Source organism: Tetrahymena thermophila (assembly GCF_000189635.1).
Source record: "Tetrahymena thermophila SB210 genomic scaffold scf_8254688, whole genome shotgun sequence".
NCBI lineage: Eukaryota > Ciliophora > Oligohymenophorea > Hymenostomatida > Tetrahymenidae > Tetrahymena > Tetrahymena thermophila.
In genome coordinates, this window is record NW_002476454.1 from 440,802 (window position 1) to 459,812 (window position 19,011).

A 19,011-nucleotide genomic window follows, 5' to 3' on the forward strand; every position below is an offset into this window, starting at 1 on the left:
GTTTTTTTTAGTAAAAATAAAACTTTAAAATAATTTTGAAAAAGTTTGTTTTCATTTTATTTATTTTTTATTGAGTCAATTTAACTATTATAGTTTATGTAAAATTAATATATCTTTAAAATATTCCAATTTAAATTATTTGAAAATTAAACATTGAAATAATATTTTTAAATCTAAATTATATTTGTTTTAATAATTGAATTTAATAATTTTTAAACAAAATAATATGATTTAGATTTATGAAAGCTTAACACTCCAAAATTAGTCTAATAATCAAATAATTTTTAAAATGACTATTTATTTTTCACCAATTTCTTAAATGTTTGAATTATAAAAAAATTAAAAATTTAGATTAGAAAATTAATAAAGAATTAAAACAAATATAATAAAGTTAATTTATTTTTTTATATAATCTATCTCTTTAATCTTTTTTGAAATTTAGAATTTGTATTTAACTTTTCATAATAATCACAACTATAAAATTTATTATCAGTATATAATTTAAACATATTTTTTCAACTAGTAATGCATTTAAAAAGTCAATTTATTACTACTTCTGAGAATATTTTATTTTTGTTTAACTTAAACTAATTCTTAAGTTTAAAAGTATTTTTCAAACATGAAGCTCAGCGAATCCAGCTATATTTTATTCTTACTTTGATTTAATATATTATACTGTATTTCTCCAATATTTTTAGAGAGCATCAGTTTCAGCTGATTTTTCTAAAGTTCCAATTTTTTCATTGATAATATTAATAAGCTCTTGAACCTCTGCTGCATCAAACTAATTTTATTTTTTTATTTTAGGTTAGTAAATTTTTAAAATAAATTGATTGCTTACTTGAACATAATTCCAGAATACGAAGTAACGATTCAAGATATAAATATACAAGTTAATACTCTTATTTTAGGTTTTAAGTAAAGTTTAAGCTATTTTAATAGCTTTCTTTAAACATTTCTTAACAGATTCTTCATCTTTCTAATTTAATAAAAAAAGAATGTATAATTAAAAATTAATAATAAATTTTGATTACAATAAGTTCACCATGGAAGAGATGAGTGCAATTTAATATTGAGAGAACCTAATCTTGCTTTTTAAGTAACTTGGCAGAATATTAGGTGGTGTTTGATGAAAGAGTGTCATAGTTTTCTTCACTTAAGCATGAGACTTTGTTAAGGGCACCACTAATTACCTAAATTGCTTAGAGCTTAATATCAGCATCACCTAGATCGTCTTGATAAATAGTTAAAGCTGTTGTAGCAATATCATATGTGAATTCATCAAGCTTTTTAAGTAATTTTTGTCAAATTAAAATAATATGTCTAAGAAATTATTACAGTTTTTTCATGGTCGAATTCATTTATAATTAAAATGAACTAAATGTAGAGCTTGAGGGCAAGTGAGTGATATTCCTAAGCTAAAGTTTCAATCAATTACTTCATAATCTCAAAAATGTTATTGTAATTGAGGACTTCATTTTGTTAGTTCTTTTCATAGACTGAGCGAGTGAATTTGGCAAGAGCGTAGAACATGGTAGGATAAGTGAATTTCTATCTCTTAATTTCTCCTTTTTAGAAGTTATCAAAGAAGAGTCTTAAAATATTCCAATACTCTTAAGCGTCATCATGATGAACAAGATGAAGCATTTTGCAAACTAAATTTTATTCTTCTTCAAAATCATTTTAGGAAACTTCAATATAGTCTTTTTCAGTTACTAATAAGGGATGGATAAAGAGAACTAATTATTCTGCAATTTTCTAATCATTAATGTTTCTCTTTAAGCTAACAACTGCCTAAAAATTTATATATTAATTGTTTAAATTATTTAATTTTCAAAATTATTTACTTAGGTAATCTTTTAAGCGACTTAACGTCTTTTAGAGAAAGGTAAGTACTTCATCAAGTTGGGATATTCATCCATAGTGAGAATTGTTAAGGACATAGTTTCAAGGGGCATGGTCAAAAATTTGACAATATTCTTTAAGCAATCATCTTAGAAATCCTATTCATGTTACTTTTCACAAATCTTAACACAGCTTTTTAAAATTTAGTTAACATAATCGCCGTTTGATGAATAACATCTCAAAGAGAACTTCAAAAATGCAACCATTAAATCTAAAACATTTTTAAATTCAGTACTGCTAGATCTTTCAACCAACTATTTTATAAATATATTTTTTTAAGGATTATGAAATAGCTTTTAGAATATTAAGTTAGTTTATTTGATAAATATTCTAAATAAAATAATGACTGATTAGTTTAATTAATTACATTGTCAATGTTATTTTTGAACATAGAATAAATGTGGTTATCAGAGTTGAAAGTAGCCTAAACGTCTTCTGAACGGAGAGCATATTCAGCCAAACGATCCATCAAGGATATGAAGATTGACTTGATGTCAACTTTAGGCTCAAGTTGGGTAGTACAAACACCTAAAATATCGTGAAGGGTTATCAAGTGATACTCATCAGGGAAACAAGAGATAACGCAATCTATCAAATAATTTTAAGAAATAGCATCCTTAGAGCTAACAATCAAATCAAGTAATTTAGGTAAAACGGTAGTTTAATAAATTTCACTATTTACACCTTCCAAGCTGCTCAATCTATGAATATTTTCACCTACTGTAATCTTTAAGTCTACTCTTTCCTTTTCTCTTCTTGGTTTATCTCTAGACTTTCCGCTCATTCTGATCCACAACTTATTCATTTCATTAAGATTTCTAGTAATAATGTTAATGCAATCATCAACATCACCGCCTTCTCTAAGTTTTATAAAAATATTATTAAAAATTACTTTACTTTCATAAAAAAATCAATTTTTTCATTTTTGAAATATTTCATTAGCAATATTTATTTCTTTTACTGTTTAACGTTTTTAAAAGAATATTTATGATTTCTAAATTATTCAATCTTCATTTTAAATACTATTATAATACTTAGCTGAATAAAAATGAAATTGAAAGTATGTTTAATGGCAACAATCTTTAAAAAGTTGTAAATTTTTATATAATAAACAGTAAAAATTTCATCTAAAATCACTAAATGTTAAAATGTAGATTTTAATTTTATGAAAAATAAGTTACCCAAAATATTCAGAGTCCTTATCGGGGAGACGATCTTTGCACATTTTAAGGAAATAATAACGTAAAAATAGACCTCTTGTAGGATGTTGAACTGCTTTAATCATTTCTAACAAATCGAGAAGAATTTCCTTGGCACCTACTTCATGAGTTTGAATATAAACAGAACCAACTGTGATTAAAAGATAAAGTCTAGGAATTAACTTAGTAGCATGCTAAACAGACTCATACAAATCCATCATTTTACGGCCTCTTCTGTATTCTTCTTTAAAATATTATTCTAAAGTACGGAGCTCATCAAAAATTTGCATAAACACTATGTAATAGTTTTTTGGATTTAATTAAACCTATTCCCTAACACCTAATTCTTCTAACATGGTGGAAGCGTGTCTCAAGCCATCCCTTAAATTGACTTGATCCAATGCTTTTTTCATAAAGTAAGCTTATTCTTTTACTTTTTAACGAGCCTAATCTAATAGTCTCTCCTAATCAACGTCTTCTTACATTTGTATACCTCTTTTATTTTTATAAATTTCTTATGAATTTTACTTTTTCTTTTTCAAATATTATTTTAGAGATAATCTAAAGAAATTTTATTTATTTCATTCATGATAAATTTTCCGAATAAAGCAGCTAATCTAAATAATAACAAAGATCTTTGCTTATGATGATAATATCTTAATTTATTCATTTATAAAAAAGTAATTAACAAAATGTATAAAAACATACTGCTTGCTGCTTATCCAAAACAAAAATTTATGTATGTATTTATGACTGCTGATTTCACTTCTTTTTACCTTTCTGATATCTTTTTCAATTAAAATATAAAGTATTCATAAGAAATATATCAATTACCCTATTACTTAATTGAATTAAGCTTTTTCTATTCATTTTTTTTTTTTCAAATATCTTCACAAAAGATTTCAATAGTTAATAAACCACGCTTGCCTATTTTTTGATCATCTAATTTTTTGATCTATTTCTTTATCTTATTCAAACTTTAGTTCATAATTCTATTAATCAAATAAATATCTGTATTAAAAGTACAATAGTATAACAAAATACTTAAATGAATAAAATGATTTTTTTATTAATCTTTTTGATTGGCTTAGTCTTAGATTTGAGTAATTTTTAAATGAAAAATATTTTAATAATAATTATTTATCAATTAAAAATAAGTAAATTATTAAATAAAAACGAAGGAAGGATTTATTTATCAAAAAAAATTCTGAGAAATCAAATAGTCAAATTTTTATCAATTAATGACAAATAAATATAAAATGAAAATAATATTTTACTCAGGAAAAAACATTTTATATTTTGTAAAAAATAGTTTTGCCTGCCTATTAATTTTATTAGTTAAGCTTATAAATTAACTTTTAGATTGAATTAAAATTTAATAAAAATATTTATAATTTTACTTAGTAAATCAGTATATCAAATATTGATGTTAAATATTGAAATAAATAATACCTTATTTTTTATATCAGATATGGAGAAAATTTACGACTCTTATCTAGACAAATCTGTTTCAAGAGAAAATTATTATGAGTTGATTTACAAGATAATTACTAAGTCTTACAGGAACAATCGTTGGGCTGAATACTAAATTGAAAAGTATGCAAAGACTTTAATGAAATGGGATGGTTATGATGACTAAATTCTAATAGAGTCAGAAACTGATTTTTTTTTACTTCTACGTGCTTTATTAGATTTAAGAGAATAAATCACTTATTACCCATCTTTGATTTTTAATACCCAAGAAGAAAGTATACAAAAGTTTAGAATATATTAATTTTTAGATGTTTCAAAAATTCAAAAAGCTGATCTTTCTAAAGAATTATTATAAATACAATCTGAATTAACTTCATTAACCTCATTGAAAGCTCATGATCTTTATCTACTCTATTAGCTTAATTCCTAGATAATAAATAATTTATAATCTCTCAGCCTAAACTTAAAATGTATGTCAATCAATAAGGTGGCTGAGCTGAATTCTGTTTTATAAAATTCAAGTTTAAGGAGTTTTTCTGTTCAATTAGACTTTATAGAAGAAATTGAAGAATAAGAAGAACACAATTAAAAAAAATCTACAAAATTTTAAATAAGCAATTCCCTTAATTAGCTTTCTTTCAGCTCTAATTGCTTTGATTTATTTAATGAAGAAGATTTATCAAATTGCTAATTCTTAGAAATATACATTAGTGATTACGAATTTATTGATAAAATAAAATAGTAAAATTTCTAAAATATAAATAAAATGCACTTTCATGTACAATTTAATTCTAATTAAAATAAATATTAAGACATAATGTAAATAATTATTCAAAACTAATTAAGTATCAATGAAATCACTTTAAATTTGTTTTAGTTATTGAAAATTGCATAAGCCAATGCTAGTTTAGTTTTTCCAGTTTTGTAGAATCTTAATATCATTGAAAGCTAGTAATATTTAGATGAATAAAATTTATATATTTTTTTATCAAATTAAACAAATCTAAAGTTTATAAATATTGAATTGACATCCTCAAGTATAAATTAAAGTATATTATCAGTTATATCTAAGCTATATTTGGCAAAGAACTAAAGAATATATTGTAATTGCTTTTAATCTAATGCAAATATGTATAATAAACATAAATATATTTCTAAGAATCTATTTCATTTTCTCCCTTCCTCTGTCGAATTTATTAATGAATTTCAGGGTTATAATTATGATTCTGTTTTGTAGCTTTCATAAATAATAATATCCATGTAAGAAGCTAGTAATCTAATTAAAATTAATCTTAATTTAAATTCAAGAATTTGCATTTTAAGCGCTGAAGATTAAGAAAATATTATTTCTTTTATTTGTAAAAACAAATTAGCTGAATCTGTTAAAGTAAATTTTAGTCTTTAAATCTAAAATAAAAAGATTTATACAATTTTAGCTGATAATATTGGTTAATTAACTAATTTGAAAGAGGGATCATTTGGATTTAATTTTTAGCAGCAATTCGATTCCTATGATGAATTTAAAAGAGTTATGGAAAAATGTATTACTTTGGATAATTTAGTGTCTTTATGCTGGCTTTTAAATGGCCATGGTGAAGATTTTGAAATATTTGCTATAGAGTCTCTAATAGATTATCATAAAATAACTGATTTATAAATAGAAAATCATGTAAAAGGAGCATACTGTATTGAAATTTTCATGGATTATATTAATTAACTAGAGAAGCAGTACCAACTATGGTAAAAAATTAAAGTAGTTCCCTTAGAATAAATAAATTACTTTTTTATGAAAAAAAGAATGACAAAATAAATTTGTTTTGAATTAGCTTACTTGATTTCTTCAAATGAATATATTTAGTCTTTCACAACTTCAACTTATGACATAAAAATTTTGAAAGAAGAAACGATAGATTACTATTTTTATATTTTCTTTTCTATTAGAGTTTCTATGACTCTTTTTTACAAAACTCTTTATAAGTTTATGTAATTGAATCCTTTATATGTAATTTACGATTTATATAATTGATTATTTTAGATTTTTAATATTGATAAACTAGTTTAATTAAAAATTTATTGTTTATTTAATACTAAAGTAACTACAATATTTAAATTTTTATTATTTGAAAGATATCTTTTTTTTATTTTTGTATTAGTATCTTTTTGTGTTGTTTAAAAATTTTATTCAAAAAGCATTTCCTTTAGTTTTTAATAATAATCTAAAAAAAAATTAATTTATTAAAAATAGAATTTGTTTGCTCAATAAATTAGCCTAGGAGTAACCAGTAGATATTTTATTTTATTTACAAAACTTTCCATTTATTTTATTTATAGAAATCTTTTTAAATTTTTATCTGATAGTTTATCAGATTTTTAGTATTTTTATCATTAATATGTTTAAATTATAAAAAAAATCGTCTATTAAAAAATATCTTGAAATAATAAACTAAAAATTTAAAATAAGTACATTAAATAGCTTCTAAACTAAAAATGGGAGATTGGAGAAAAAAAAGAGTAAAAATTTTAAAGGAAAAATGATAGATTTTTTTAATGATAAATTAATAAAGCAACTTACTGAAGATTTGAGATAAGATAAGTATTTTGATGAAGAAGATGATGAGCAACAATAAAATAATGAAAACAATAATGATGGAGATGATGAAGAAGATGAACTTGATGCCTTTATGAAAGGAATAGAAGAATAAGCCGATAAAGATATAAAAGAAACAATATAAAAAAAGGAAAACCCAGATTTACTAAATTTAAATACCAAAAGAGTATTTCAATAAACTTTGACAAAGATTTTAAATTTTTAATTTTTAGAAAGCTGGTGAAAGATTAGATGAAGATGATCATTTAGATACTTATATGGATAGCATTAAAAAGAAACTTATTTAAGAGGCTGATAGTATAATTTTTATTAAAAATGTTTAGTTTTTCAAATTCTTTTATAAAACAAAAGAAATGAATCCAAATAAAAAAAGCAAAAAATAAAAAGACAAAAATGAAAATAGTAGTAATGATAATAGCGAAGATGATTATGAAGAAGAAGATGAGGATAATAACAATTAATACGATTTCTTAGATAGTGATGGGTACACTTCTTGATTATTTTAAATTTAAATAAATTTAATCTTTTAATATTCTACAAAATAAAAAGAGAAGTAGACTTTAATAAGGTTAAAGAAATGAAGAAAAAAAACTTTTAGCTCCTAGAATAAGTAGATCACTCTTCAATTAAATATGAAGCTTTTACTAAAAATTTTTATTAAGAACATCCTGATATTACAAAGCTTACAGAATAGTAAGTTGAAAAAATAAGGTAGTTTGTTTAAATTTTAATCTTATACCATGTTAAATAATTATTATAATAAAGAAAAGAATTTGAAATAAAGGTTAGTGGAGTCAGACCACCAAAGCCTATTGTAAGTTTTGGTCATTTAGGATTTGACGAAGAGTTAATGAGATAAATCACAAAATTAGGATTTGAAAAACCTACTTAAATTCAATGTCAAGTATGCTAGTTTCTATTCAATTATTTCATATTCAATTTATTTATTATAAAGGCTCTACCTTGCGGATTAAGTGGTAGAGACATAGTTGGTGTTGCTAAAACAGGTTCAGGAAAAACTGTTTCTTATCTTTGGCCTCTTTTAATTCATATCCTTGATTAAGTAAAGCAATTTGCAAATCAATGCAGTTAGTTATCTTATTATTTTTAATTTAGAGAGAATTAGAAAAAAATGAAGGCCCTATTGGGTTAATATTAGCACCAACAAGAGAACTTTGCCAATAAGTCTATACTGAGTCGAAAAGATATGCAAAAATTTATAACATATCGTAAAAAATCTATTTATAATTAATTTTTTATGAAAATCGTTTTATTAAACTTTTTAGAGTTGGAGCTCTTTTAGGTGGAGAGAATAAACATGAATAATGGAAGATGCTTAAAGCTGGTGTCGAAATTCTAATAGCAACACCTGGTAGACTTATGGAGATGATTCAAAAGAAAGCAACAAATCTAAGAAGGTGCACTTACGTAGTTATTGATGAAGCTGATAAAATGTTTAGTATGGGTTTTGAAAAGTAGATTCGTTCAATAATGCAATAGATAAGACCAGACCGTTAAACTTTACTGTTTACTGCTACTCTGAAAAAAAAAATATAAAATTTAGTTATGGATGTGTTAAGAAATCCTGTTACTATTAAGATAGGTGGAGAAAATTAAGCAAATGAAGATATAAGATAGGAGCCAATCATATTTAAGGATTCAAATTTTAAAGATTAATGGATTTTAAATAATTTAAACTTGTGTTTGTAAAAAGGAAAAGTTTTAATTTTTGTTAATCACATTACTAATTGTAATAAATTATCAGAACTGATTAAATAGAGGTTGTACTTAGAAGCACTTGTATTACACGGTGATAAAATACAAAGTGAAAGAACTGATATAATTAATAAATTTAAAGCAGCTAAAAACCTATTAATAGCAACTGATGTTGCTTCTCGTGGTTTGGATATACCTGAAATAAAAACAGTAATTAATTATGATTTACCTCAAGATACTGATACTTATATCCACCGTATTGGTAGAACAGGAAGAGCAGGAGCAACGTAATAGATAAATAAATAAATAAATTATTTGTGCATTTAAATTAAGAATAAAAAATAAATTATTTTATTATTATTATTTAAAATTAATATTATTTATTTATATTTAGAGATGGCACTGCATATAGTCTGATATTAATGAGTGAAAGTAAATTCGCATCAGATATGCTAAAAGTTATGGAAATAAGCGGTTAGCCTGTCCCACCTAATTTAGAAGAAGTAGCCATGAATGATGATTAATTTAAAGCATAGCGCTTGGCTACAAAGCTAGGTGTTGACTTTGCCAAGGGAAAAGATTCTTCTAAGCTATTAAAATAAGCTCTTTCTAGATAAAGAAACACAAAACATGGACTTGGCTACAAGCAAGAAGATGAACTAAGTATAAAAGACTAAATTAAGGCTGATGTTGATTAGGATATTAAAAAACAAAAAATATCACAAACTCAAGCACCACCTCCTCCATTATTTGATTTAGAATAGTTGATTAGCTAAAAAGATCTACTTGAATAAGAAGAGCAAAAATTATTAAAAGAAAAAGAAAAGGCAATATAGACTTAAAAAATAGTTAGAGAGTATTAAGAGTAGCTGCTACAAACAGGAAAAATAACTTAAGAATAGTTTAACATACAAGCACAATTGTAATAATTATAAATTAATGAGAAAGAAATAATATTTTAGCAAATATAAGACTAATTACAGTTTGTTCGTATTTAAATATAGCAGGCTTAAAATTAAAAATCTTCAATTACTTCAAACAGTTCTAGTAGTTAACAATAGTAATAGCAGTAAAATTAGCCAGTATAAAATTAAGTGCCTTAGAGATAGTCTAGAGAGAGTATAATGGAAAATTTTAGAGATCAGATGAAAAAAGGCATGTAATAATAATTCAGAAGTGGATTTGTGAGTGGAGGAATGCTTCAGAAAAAAAGTAATTTTATTTATAAAAGAATAAGATATATTTGAACTTTTTTATTATTTTTTAAAATTTAGAGTGATAAATAGATAATATATTGATGTGTAAACAGAGTTATTTAATATAATTAAAAAGTATAAATTTAAAAGTGTAAAAGTAAATTTTTTATTTTATCTTTATTGTGTGTATGAATGAGCTCTTAAATAAAATAAATTTTATCTTAAATGAAAATATAATATTTTCATATTTAGATTATTGATAAAAAAAGTATTTTCTAAAAGTTTCTTGATTTAGGAGATATTTATGACAAAAATAATTTGGAAATCTAAAATATTTGTTTATAAGTATGATATATTGATTAATCTTTTGAAATTTAGTGTAAAATTTTTCAAGTAATATTTTTTGTTGTATTTTTAAGAGAAAATAAAATTTACCTGACCAAAAAACTATTATGATGCAAAAAATATATTTAAGCAACCAAAATTAATGCAATATTTTGAATAGTATTCATAAGGAAAATAACATTAATTTTATATATTGAAAAATTAAAAATTTGTAGATTTCAATTCTATATTATATTTACTACACTTTTTACTTATTAGCTCTTTCAAAAAGTTTTTAGCCTTCAATTTTACACAAAATAATTTATTTAATTGCTTAATTTTTAAATTAAACTGTGAAATTACAAAATAAAAATGTAGGTAAATCAAAGAAAAAATTCTGATAAAGAATTCTAAAAAGTAGATATTGTTGTCAGCAGCTAAGTTGAAACAAAAGATGACTTAGTAATTTACATTTTATTTTACTCGCAAGCATATGAAATATTGATTCCAGTTATAAAGTTAAATAAATTTATTTATTATTAGGAATTAAATGTTGAATAAAATGAAAAAATGTATCTTTTCATGCTCTTCTTGATTGGTATAATTAATAATACAGGGTATGTTTTAGTTGGTACAGCTGCTTAAGATATAGCAAATAAGTTTGATATGAAAAACTTTATGACACTCTTTTAATTGTAAATATTATCTATTACTCACTCTCAAGCTGATTTTCAATTTTTTTCTTTAAAAAAAGATCATTGATTGTTTTATCTGGTGTTATGCGTTCAATCAATTCAAAATTCTTCATTAAAATCTCTCATAAGAAGAGAATATTTGTTTGCATTGTATTATCTATTGGCGCCTATATAATTATTGCTTTTTCTTCAAAAGCTAATGGCAAATGGGGTTTCTATACATGCTTAGTTGGATCGGTAATGTGCGGTACCATGTAGGCATTTGGTGAATCTGTAATGTTAGGTAGAATTAATTCATTTTTATACTGTGATTAACTTATAAATTATTCAAAAAAGGTTACTTAAAAGTGTTTCCTTCAAGACTTGTAGCTGGATGGAGTAGTGGTACAGGTTTTGCTGGTCCTTTCGGTTCAGGATTACTTCTTATTTTGAAGGCTGTTAATTTAGATCTTTACATCGTAATAAATATTAATTAAATAATAAAATATATCTAATATTTAAATTAATATTTTACGATAGATATTTTTAATCATGATTCCTATTGAGGCAAGCTATTGGTTATGTTTCTTATGGTATGACAATAGAAAGAGAAAATTCTATAAGTCTAATCAAGTAGGTTCAGAAAGCAATTGCAGTGAAAGCCAATAAGGTGAGGAATCACAATAATAATTAATTGAAAGTAATATTTTTATTTATTTTTTTTCTGTTAATTTATGACAGAAGAAGAACTTTCTGAACAACAAAATGAAAATAAATCAATCACTATTAAAGAATCAGAAGATGATGATGCTAAAAACAATAAGAAGTTGTCTATTCAAAATATCAAATCAGTGATGCCAAAAATGTGGACTCTAGCAGTAAATCTTGGATTAGTTTATTATCTCGAATACGTCATTGAAACAGTATGGGCAGAAAGAGCACATCCATAATTAGATAGTGATTAATACTCTGATGACTTTAATGGATTCTTAGAAAAAAATGTAATTTTGATAAATATCATTATACAACAGAAAATTAATTTGTTTTTAAATTAGGGTTTTGTTATCCTTTGTTTTTGCTACTAAATTGGTGTATTCATTAGTAGATCATCTTTATATCTCATAAAAATCAGAAAAGTATTTATCTTTACTGCAGCTTAACTTGGTAACTTTGGACTTTGGATTTTCTTTGCAGTAAACAAATCAGTACCTATGGGAGTATAAATTCCATGCATGATTTTTGTAGGATTAATGGGAGGAGCTTCATATGTAAATGTCAATTATTTGTTATTAAATCATTAAGAAATAGACAGAAACGAAAAAGAACTTGCTATGAATATTTGTTCTATTTTTAATGATACAGGTGTACTATTATCGTCTTTAAGTGGTCTAGTTATTGATAATTTTATCATGAAAGACTGAAAAATAAAATAATTTATTAGTAATAATAAATTATAAGAATTAATTAATTATTATACGAATTAAGCACATTTTAATTATTGTTATATATTTACAGTGTTCATTTTAATATTAGAATAATTATTTATCTTATTTACATAATTTTAGGAATGTATTCTAATCAATTAATTATTATTATTAATCTGAAATTTACCTAATTTCATCAGAATTTTTTTAAAATATATCTATTAATATGAATGTATTTAATTATATGCTGCTTTTTAATTGCTAATTACAACAATCAAAAGTATAGTTAATTTATATCATATAATTTTCATATAAAAGCATTGAAAAGGAAATAATATATAAAAATAGTGTATAAGAAAAATGATTGAAGGAAGATTAGGAAACGTAGTCATATGTTAAGCTCCTTATAGCCAAATCGCAAACATGGATTTTACTTAATATAGATAAGGATAATAAAATAAAACAGGTCAGGTCTTAGAAAGGTCTAAAATTTTATTTGGAATGAGCAATCCTATTGATTTAGTTGAAGTAAAAATTTATCCTCCTTCATTTAAAGGAAGTGGATAAAATGATTAATAAATGCAATATAATTTATAAAGAAACTTTGTTGAGGATGTAAATTCTATCCAAATAGTTTAAATCAATGAACTTGAAAAGATTAAATAAAAATCCCTCTCAGTTAGAGAGAAAAACTCATTGCAAGATTATGATGACATCAATAGCAAACCAAAAATCAAAATGACTGATAGTGTTCTCAGTGAAACAGATGAAAAAGCATAAAGTAATGGAATAAATAAAATATACTCTAATTAAGTGAATCAAACTAATTTTTAATGATATAATATTGAATTTTAGTTTATCTGATCATTAAAGCTTTGCTTCAAAGAATAAATTGTTTAAAGATAATATTTTTTGATAATTTTTTATTAAAATAGAAAAAATTTATAGTTTGTGTCAATACATAAAAAGAAAATAAGTAAAATTTAATGTTATAATAAAAAAATATATTTATTTATTTATTAAAAAATTAAATTAATTTTTATTATTTGAACAATTTAAAAAAATATTTTAAAATAAATTTTTATCTTTATTTGAATTCATTTTTTAAACTAATATTTAGCTTGTATCAATAAATTAATTTCATGGTAAATAAACCATTTATAATAATAATATATTTTTATAAAAATAATTTTCAAAAATAAGTATTTTTATTATAAAATTTATATTCGCATTTATTATTGAGTTATTTCAAAATATTTTAAAGTAATTTTTAATTTGGTAATTTTTCTTTGATTTTACCAATTTATTTATCAGCTAATAAGTAAAATTCATTTTTCAAAAAAAGTTTAATAAAAAAATAAATTTGTATTATGGAATTTAAAAAAAATATTCTAAAAATAAATTATGTTTGATTAAGACTCACTTTTTTATATCAATTTTTAATTCATATTAATTTCTTTTTTAGCTGATATAATCAAAATGTTACTCTAAAAAAATAAATTCATTTTTTTATTTTATAAATTAATTTAAAAAATTCACCTTTTAAATAATTTTTAATTTTTTTGGACTTGCTTTTTATATTTACTTGAATTTTATTCTATTTCAAATATTTTCTATTGTTTAATTATCTAAAAATCTTAATGATCTATTACAAAATAAGATATTAAGCTTGAATAATTTTAAAAATATATAAAAAACTTTTAAAAATCAAACTTTTTTCTTTATTTTATTTTTTTACAAATTTTATTTCTAAAATTTTTAATTAAAATAGAAATAAAATGTTAAATTAATTATATAGTAAAATAGTTTAAAGATTATTTTTTTGATTAACTTAGAAACTATGAGAAAATAGTTCGTTGGTATTTTAGTTTTTTTACTATAAAATTAAATAAATAGATGAATCAGATAATAATTAAATAGTATATGTTTGGATGGATAATTTGTGATATTATCAACGAATATATGCTTTTAAATAAAGAAAAACTAAGAAAAGAAGATTGAAAAATTAATAAACTAAACTCAAAAGTATTCTTTGATTTATCGATCAATTTTTAATACTAATTTGAAAGAATATTTGGAGATCTACCAGTAAAAAATAAAGTAAGCGATATAAAAAGCAGAATAGGATAAGCAACCACCTTAATTAAAATCATTCCGATTTCTGTATTAAAAATGGCAACTCCTAAAAGTACTTCTCTTAACTATGCAAGTAAAATTTTCATATTAAAAAAATAATTATATTAAATCGTTTGTAATTAAACAATTAACGATTACATTATAATTTAATTACCATATAGAGGCTTCACTTTTTACTTTATTAAAATATTTAGAATTGAGAAACCAAAAAAGAAACAATTCAAATGTGGATATTGATAAAGATTTAGGAAATTTGTATCGCAATTAAGATACTTAACAAGCTAGTTCATAAATAAGAGTATAATAAGTAGATAATACTAACTTCTTGTAGGAAAAAAAAACAAATTAAATAAATTATAATTAAAATGGCTAAATAGTAAATAGCCAATAAGAGCCTCAATAAAATTAGATTGGTAATAATAAAGGTATTCATAATTAAGCCTCTGCAGGGCAAGGAAATTAAAACTAATAATAGCCTGTATAATCTCTGAAATAATAACAATAATAGTCTTTCTAATTAAATTAGAAAAATATACAAGAATTTTAATATAAATAGAACTCAACATAATAATATGACAACTAAAATTAAAATATTTAACTTAAACCTGAATTAAATGTAATATAAAATGATTCCAAACAAGATAATTAAAATTCCTTCTAAGCTTAAAATCAGTCACAGTAGTTATAACAATAAATTTAGAATTAAGAAAAAAAAAGTTAACCAAGCGATGCTGCTTATTAAAGCAATTAAGACTATATTGATTAAATGATTAAGCAAAAGAAGCATGTTGAAGATCCTACAAAATTAAAGTAAAAGAATGTAATAGGTAAAACACCAATCCCACCATTTATGAAAAATTTTCATTAAATGTAATAAATGTAATAATAACAAGAACTGATTATGAAGTAATAAAAGACTAAGCAATAACTCAAAAGCTCATAAAGTTAATAATATCAGCAATAAAATAGTAATGATACTGTGAGATTAAATTAAAATTCATCAGTAAACTCTTAGGCAAAAAATGTTGCTGAAAAGTAATAGGAAGACGAATCTATATAAATAGAAAATAACTCTTAATAGGTAAATGAGTAATAAACCAATTAAGATGATAAACTTACTCAAAGAAAAACTTTAGGAAATTCATAACCAAAACTATTTGATTAATTTTTTAGAAATAACAGCTACTAAGGGACTTTGAGCTCCAATAGTTAACCATCTCATTAAATATAAGTAGCATAAACATAAAGAAATAATAACACTCACTAAGAAAAAATATAAAATATCAGCGTTTTAAGTAATTAATCAGACTTAAAAAATTCGAACAATACAAGTCAAGTACTCACATAGCCAGCCTAATCTTAGCAAATTTTTCATTCTAATCATTTTAATACTTCTCCTTCACACTCAAATGAGCAGTAATTGATTAATAATTCTAGCTCAAATTAACATTAAAATCATCATCTCTCATCAATTAATAGAGATAACCCTATTACAAGTAAAAGATAATCTCATACATAGATACATCAGCACTAATCTCAATAAAGCTAAACTCAAAACCACTAAAAAAAGGAGTCTTCATTATTCAACTCTTAGTCATCAACCATATTAAATAATTCACTTGGCAATATTAGCCCAACTGCATAATTCAACAATCTTGACTCTAGTTAATTTAACATAAGTAATATTTCTAACATACAAAATCTATCTCATAATGTATCAAGTATAAATAATTAATCAAATATCATGATAAACTACAATTCTAATAATGTGATGAACAACTCAAATATGAACTCAACAATGAGTTTCTAAAAATAGTTTGAAGAGCAATTACCATGTAAGTTAATTATTGATAATTTAATAGTTTTATTTATTTGCTTCTTTATAATATTATTTAGATAATGAAAACAATCAAGGAAAAGAAGAGGCTTAAAATAGTGATTTTTTGAACTCTCTTAATATTTATATAGATTATTTTAATAGCGCTCTCTAAGAAGGTGAAAAGTCAGTTAAAATTTCATAATAATCAAATACTAATTTAGAGTTATTCAAAGAAAATTAAAGATTAAAGTAATAACTTGAGCAATTAGAGGAAAAACTAAAGGAAACTGAAACAAGTAGAAAAATTTTGATCAATGATTTAAGCAAATTAAAAAACAAAGATAGTGAATATAAAAAAGTAAATTATTAATATATTATTCATGAGCTCAAATGTATATTTATTTATTAATAAATTAGAAAATTTAATAACTGGCCAAAGAAAACAGTGAAACTAAAACTCTACTTTTATCCACAAATTATAAACTACACCACACTAAGGAATAATATGCAAAAGAAAAAATTGAGCACGAAAACACTAAATTTACTTTGAAAAAAGCTTTATTAGCGTAAATTTTTATTTTAAATAATGATTTAAAAAATATTTTTTTAAAAAAAAATTAGGAGAAGCAACAACTTGGAAAACAGTAATTTGTTAAACAAGGCAGATAATAATATTACTTAATAAAAAAACTAAACTTAAAAAAAATCTTTCTTGCAATAGTATAATATTCAAGAAAATAGGTCTCTCTAAAATAATTAAAAGTTTGGAATCAACAATTAAGCGATTTCATAATAATACTAAAGACCTTACTAAAATTCTTACAAAATTTTGAATGACCCTCATAACAATTACATAAATGGGAAATAATACTAAAATAGTGTGCCATAATTATATTCTAATAGCAATGATCCTCCTTCTCTAAGTAGCTTAGTAGTTAATTAGTAATAAGTATATGATGGTGAATAAACAGCAATTAGTAGAATAGTTGACTAAGATTTAAAGATGGTAGATCCTATTTATGTTAATTAGGGTTAACCTTAAAATTTTTCAAACTAAATTAATTTATAATAAAATATCTAAGAATTACCTTTAATAGCAGAAAGATTTAATGGTCCTGCATTCGGAGGTGGTTTACATAATATACAATAAAATGAGTTTGATGAACTTGAATGTAAAGATTTTAATCTAGATGATAGTAATTAAAATTTAGATGTATCAGGTCCTGATATTTACTAAGATAATCATAATATGATAGTGAGGGATGATCTCACTGATAATACTACAGATATAATAAATTTAAATTAACCTTCACCAAGCATCCACATTTAGTCAGGTATTCCTGCATAAACAGGCGGAGCAAGAGTGAACTCTATGCATCAATAAAAATATTAAAATAATTGTATACATCTCTTTGAGACAAATCAATAATTAACTTCAAATAATTAACTTGGATACAAACAATAAGCTAGTAATGTAATGTAAGAGGACGACTATGAATAAGATGGAGAAGATATGGATCTTAGTGATAATTTTAATTTAGACACTGATAATTAAATTAATGAAGATAATTCGGCTATAAATATAGAAAATTAAAACAAAGGATAATTAGAAGCTTTAACTCTTCCAATACAATCTGATCTTGATTTAGGTTAAGATGGGTAGAATTAATATTATGATTATCAAAGCAACAAAATATTTAATACTTACGATAATAGTAATTTTAAATACAGTACTCATCGTGATCATATAGATTAGAATACAAAAGGAATAGGCTAACTAGCAGCAACAAGTTGCTCATATAAAAAAGGAGTTGGAAGCCTAGATGAAGATCATGTATATTAAATGATGAAACTGCAATATCATCCGACCTATGAGTAATAAATTAATTTTATACAAATATGAAAATATTTTTAAATTTTTTTTATTAAAATAAAAATAGAATGAATAAATAAAATTAAAATTTGAAAATGGCAAACAATATAATCAGCTAATAAAACTAGCAAAATTTAAAAAGTTAACTAAAGAAATAGTAAATTTATCATAACAGAAACCAATAGGGAGGCAGAACTATGAGCATGTCTTATCAAAAACCTTAATTTTCTTCTTAATAAATTTAAATGTTTTAAATGATGCAAAACTAAAAACAGAAAATAAATATGTAATAATAATAGCAATAACAGATATACTAACAATAATAATAACTACAACCTTTTGCTAATTATTTATGATAAGTTAGTTATTAAGTTTTTATAATGAATTAAATAAATAAAAATAATATTTTTAAATAAATATAATTAACCCATGCATTTATTGAGATGTTAATTTTGTATATACTCTTTATTCATTCATTTAATTAATTTAAAGTTAATTTTCATAAAATTACTAAAAATTTTTTCTTAAGTTTTCTATCAAATTTATAAAATAATCTATTTAGATTTTACAATACTTTAAATTAAATAACAGTGAAAACGATTTATCATTGAATTTAATTAATTTTAATTATTAATACAAATAAGTATTATTATGAAAAAAATCA

General features: G+C 22.7%; 6 protein-coding genes across 6 annotated transcripts; 5 read left to right on the forward strand and 1 right to left on the reverse strand. All coding sequences in view use genetic code 6, as the record gives it.

Moving 5' to 3' along the window:
- Positions 1-613: 613 nt before the first annotated feature.
- TTHERM_00295120 (vacuolar protein sorting-associated protein 35 containing protein) lies at positions 614-3,589 on the reverse strand (the record flags this gene model as incomplete). Its single annotated transcript, XM_001013144.3, has 7 exons — positions 614-784; positions 842-979; positions 1,035-1,286; positions 1,339-1,794; positions 1,848-2,159; positions 2,273-2,765; positions 3,087-3,589. 7 exons carry the CDS (start codon positions 3,587-3,589, stop codon positions 614-616), a joined length of 2,325 nt encoding a protein of 774 aa, XP_001013144.2.
- Positions 3,590-5,698: 2,109 nt separating this feature from the next.
- Positions 5,699-6,043, forward strand: TTHERM_000295099 (transmembrane protein, putative; the record flags this gene model as incomplete). The annotated part of the gene is made up of 1 exon (XM_012796895.1): positions 5,699-6,043. One exon carries the CDS (start codon positions 5,699-5,701, stop codon positions 6,041-6,043), a length of 345 nt encoding a protein of 114 aa, XP_012652349.1.
- A 1,021-nt stretch (positions 6,044-7,064) lies between these two features.
- TTHERM_00295100 (DEAD/DEAH-box helicase) lies at positions 7,065-10,180 on the forward strand (the record flags this gene model as incomplete). Its single annotated transcript, XM_001013142.3, has 11 exons — positions 7,065-7,088; positions 7,142-7,351; positions 7,398-7,482; positions 7,537-7,669; positions 7,735-7,896; positions 7,951-8,089; positions 8,141-8,248; positions 8,302-8,414; positions 8,472-9,188; positions 9,296-10,113; positions 10,176-10,180. The coding sequence occupies 11 exons, from the start codon at positions 7,065-7,067 to the stop codon at positions 10,178-10,180; spliced, it is 2,514 nt and encodes an 837-aa protein (XP_001013142.2).
- A 613-nt stretch (positions 10,181-10,793) lies between these two features.
- On the forward strand, positions 10,794-12,516 carry TTHERM_000295087 (Cln3 protein; the record flags this gene model as incomplete). Its single annotated transcript, XM_012796896.1, has 7 exons — positions 10,794-10,883; positions 10,965-11,116; positions 11,176-11,399; positions 11,453-11,574; positions 11,636-11,795; positions 11,888-12,096; positions 12,151-12,516. 7 exons carry the CDS (start codon positions 10,794-10,796, stop codon positions 12,514-12,516), a joined length of 1,323 nt encoding a protein of 440 aa, XP_012652350.1.
- Positions 12,517-12,879: 363 nt separating this feature from the next.
- On the forward strand, positions 12,880-13,356 carry TTHERM_000295088 (kinase domain protein; the record flags this gene model as incomplete). Its single annotated transcript, XM_012796897.1, has 1 exon — positions 12,880-13,356. The coding sequence occupies one exon, from the start codon at positions 12,880-12,882 to the stop codon at positions 13,354-13,356; it is 477 nt and encodes a 158-aa protein (XP_012652351.1).
- A 1,335-nt stretch (positions 13,357-14,691) lies between these two features.
- TTHERM_000295089 (kinase domain protein) lies at positions 14,692-18,703 on the forward strand (the record flags this gene model as incomplete). Its single annotated transcript, XM_012796898.1, has 6 exons — positions 14,692-14,728; positions 14,850-16,490; positions 16,552-16,832; positions 16,892-17,040; positions 17,096-18,349; positions 18,415-18,703. The coding sequence occupies 6 exons, from the start codon at positions 14,692-14,694 to the stop codon at positions 18,701-18,703; spliced, it is 3,651 nt and encodes a 1,216-aa protein (XP_012652352.1).
- Between the last annotated feature and the right edge of the window lie 308 nt (positions 18,704-19,011).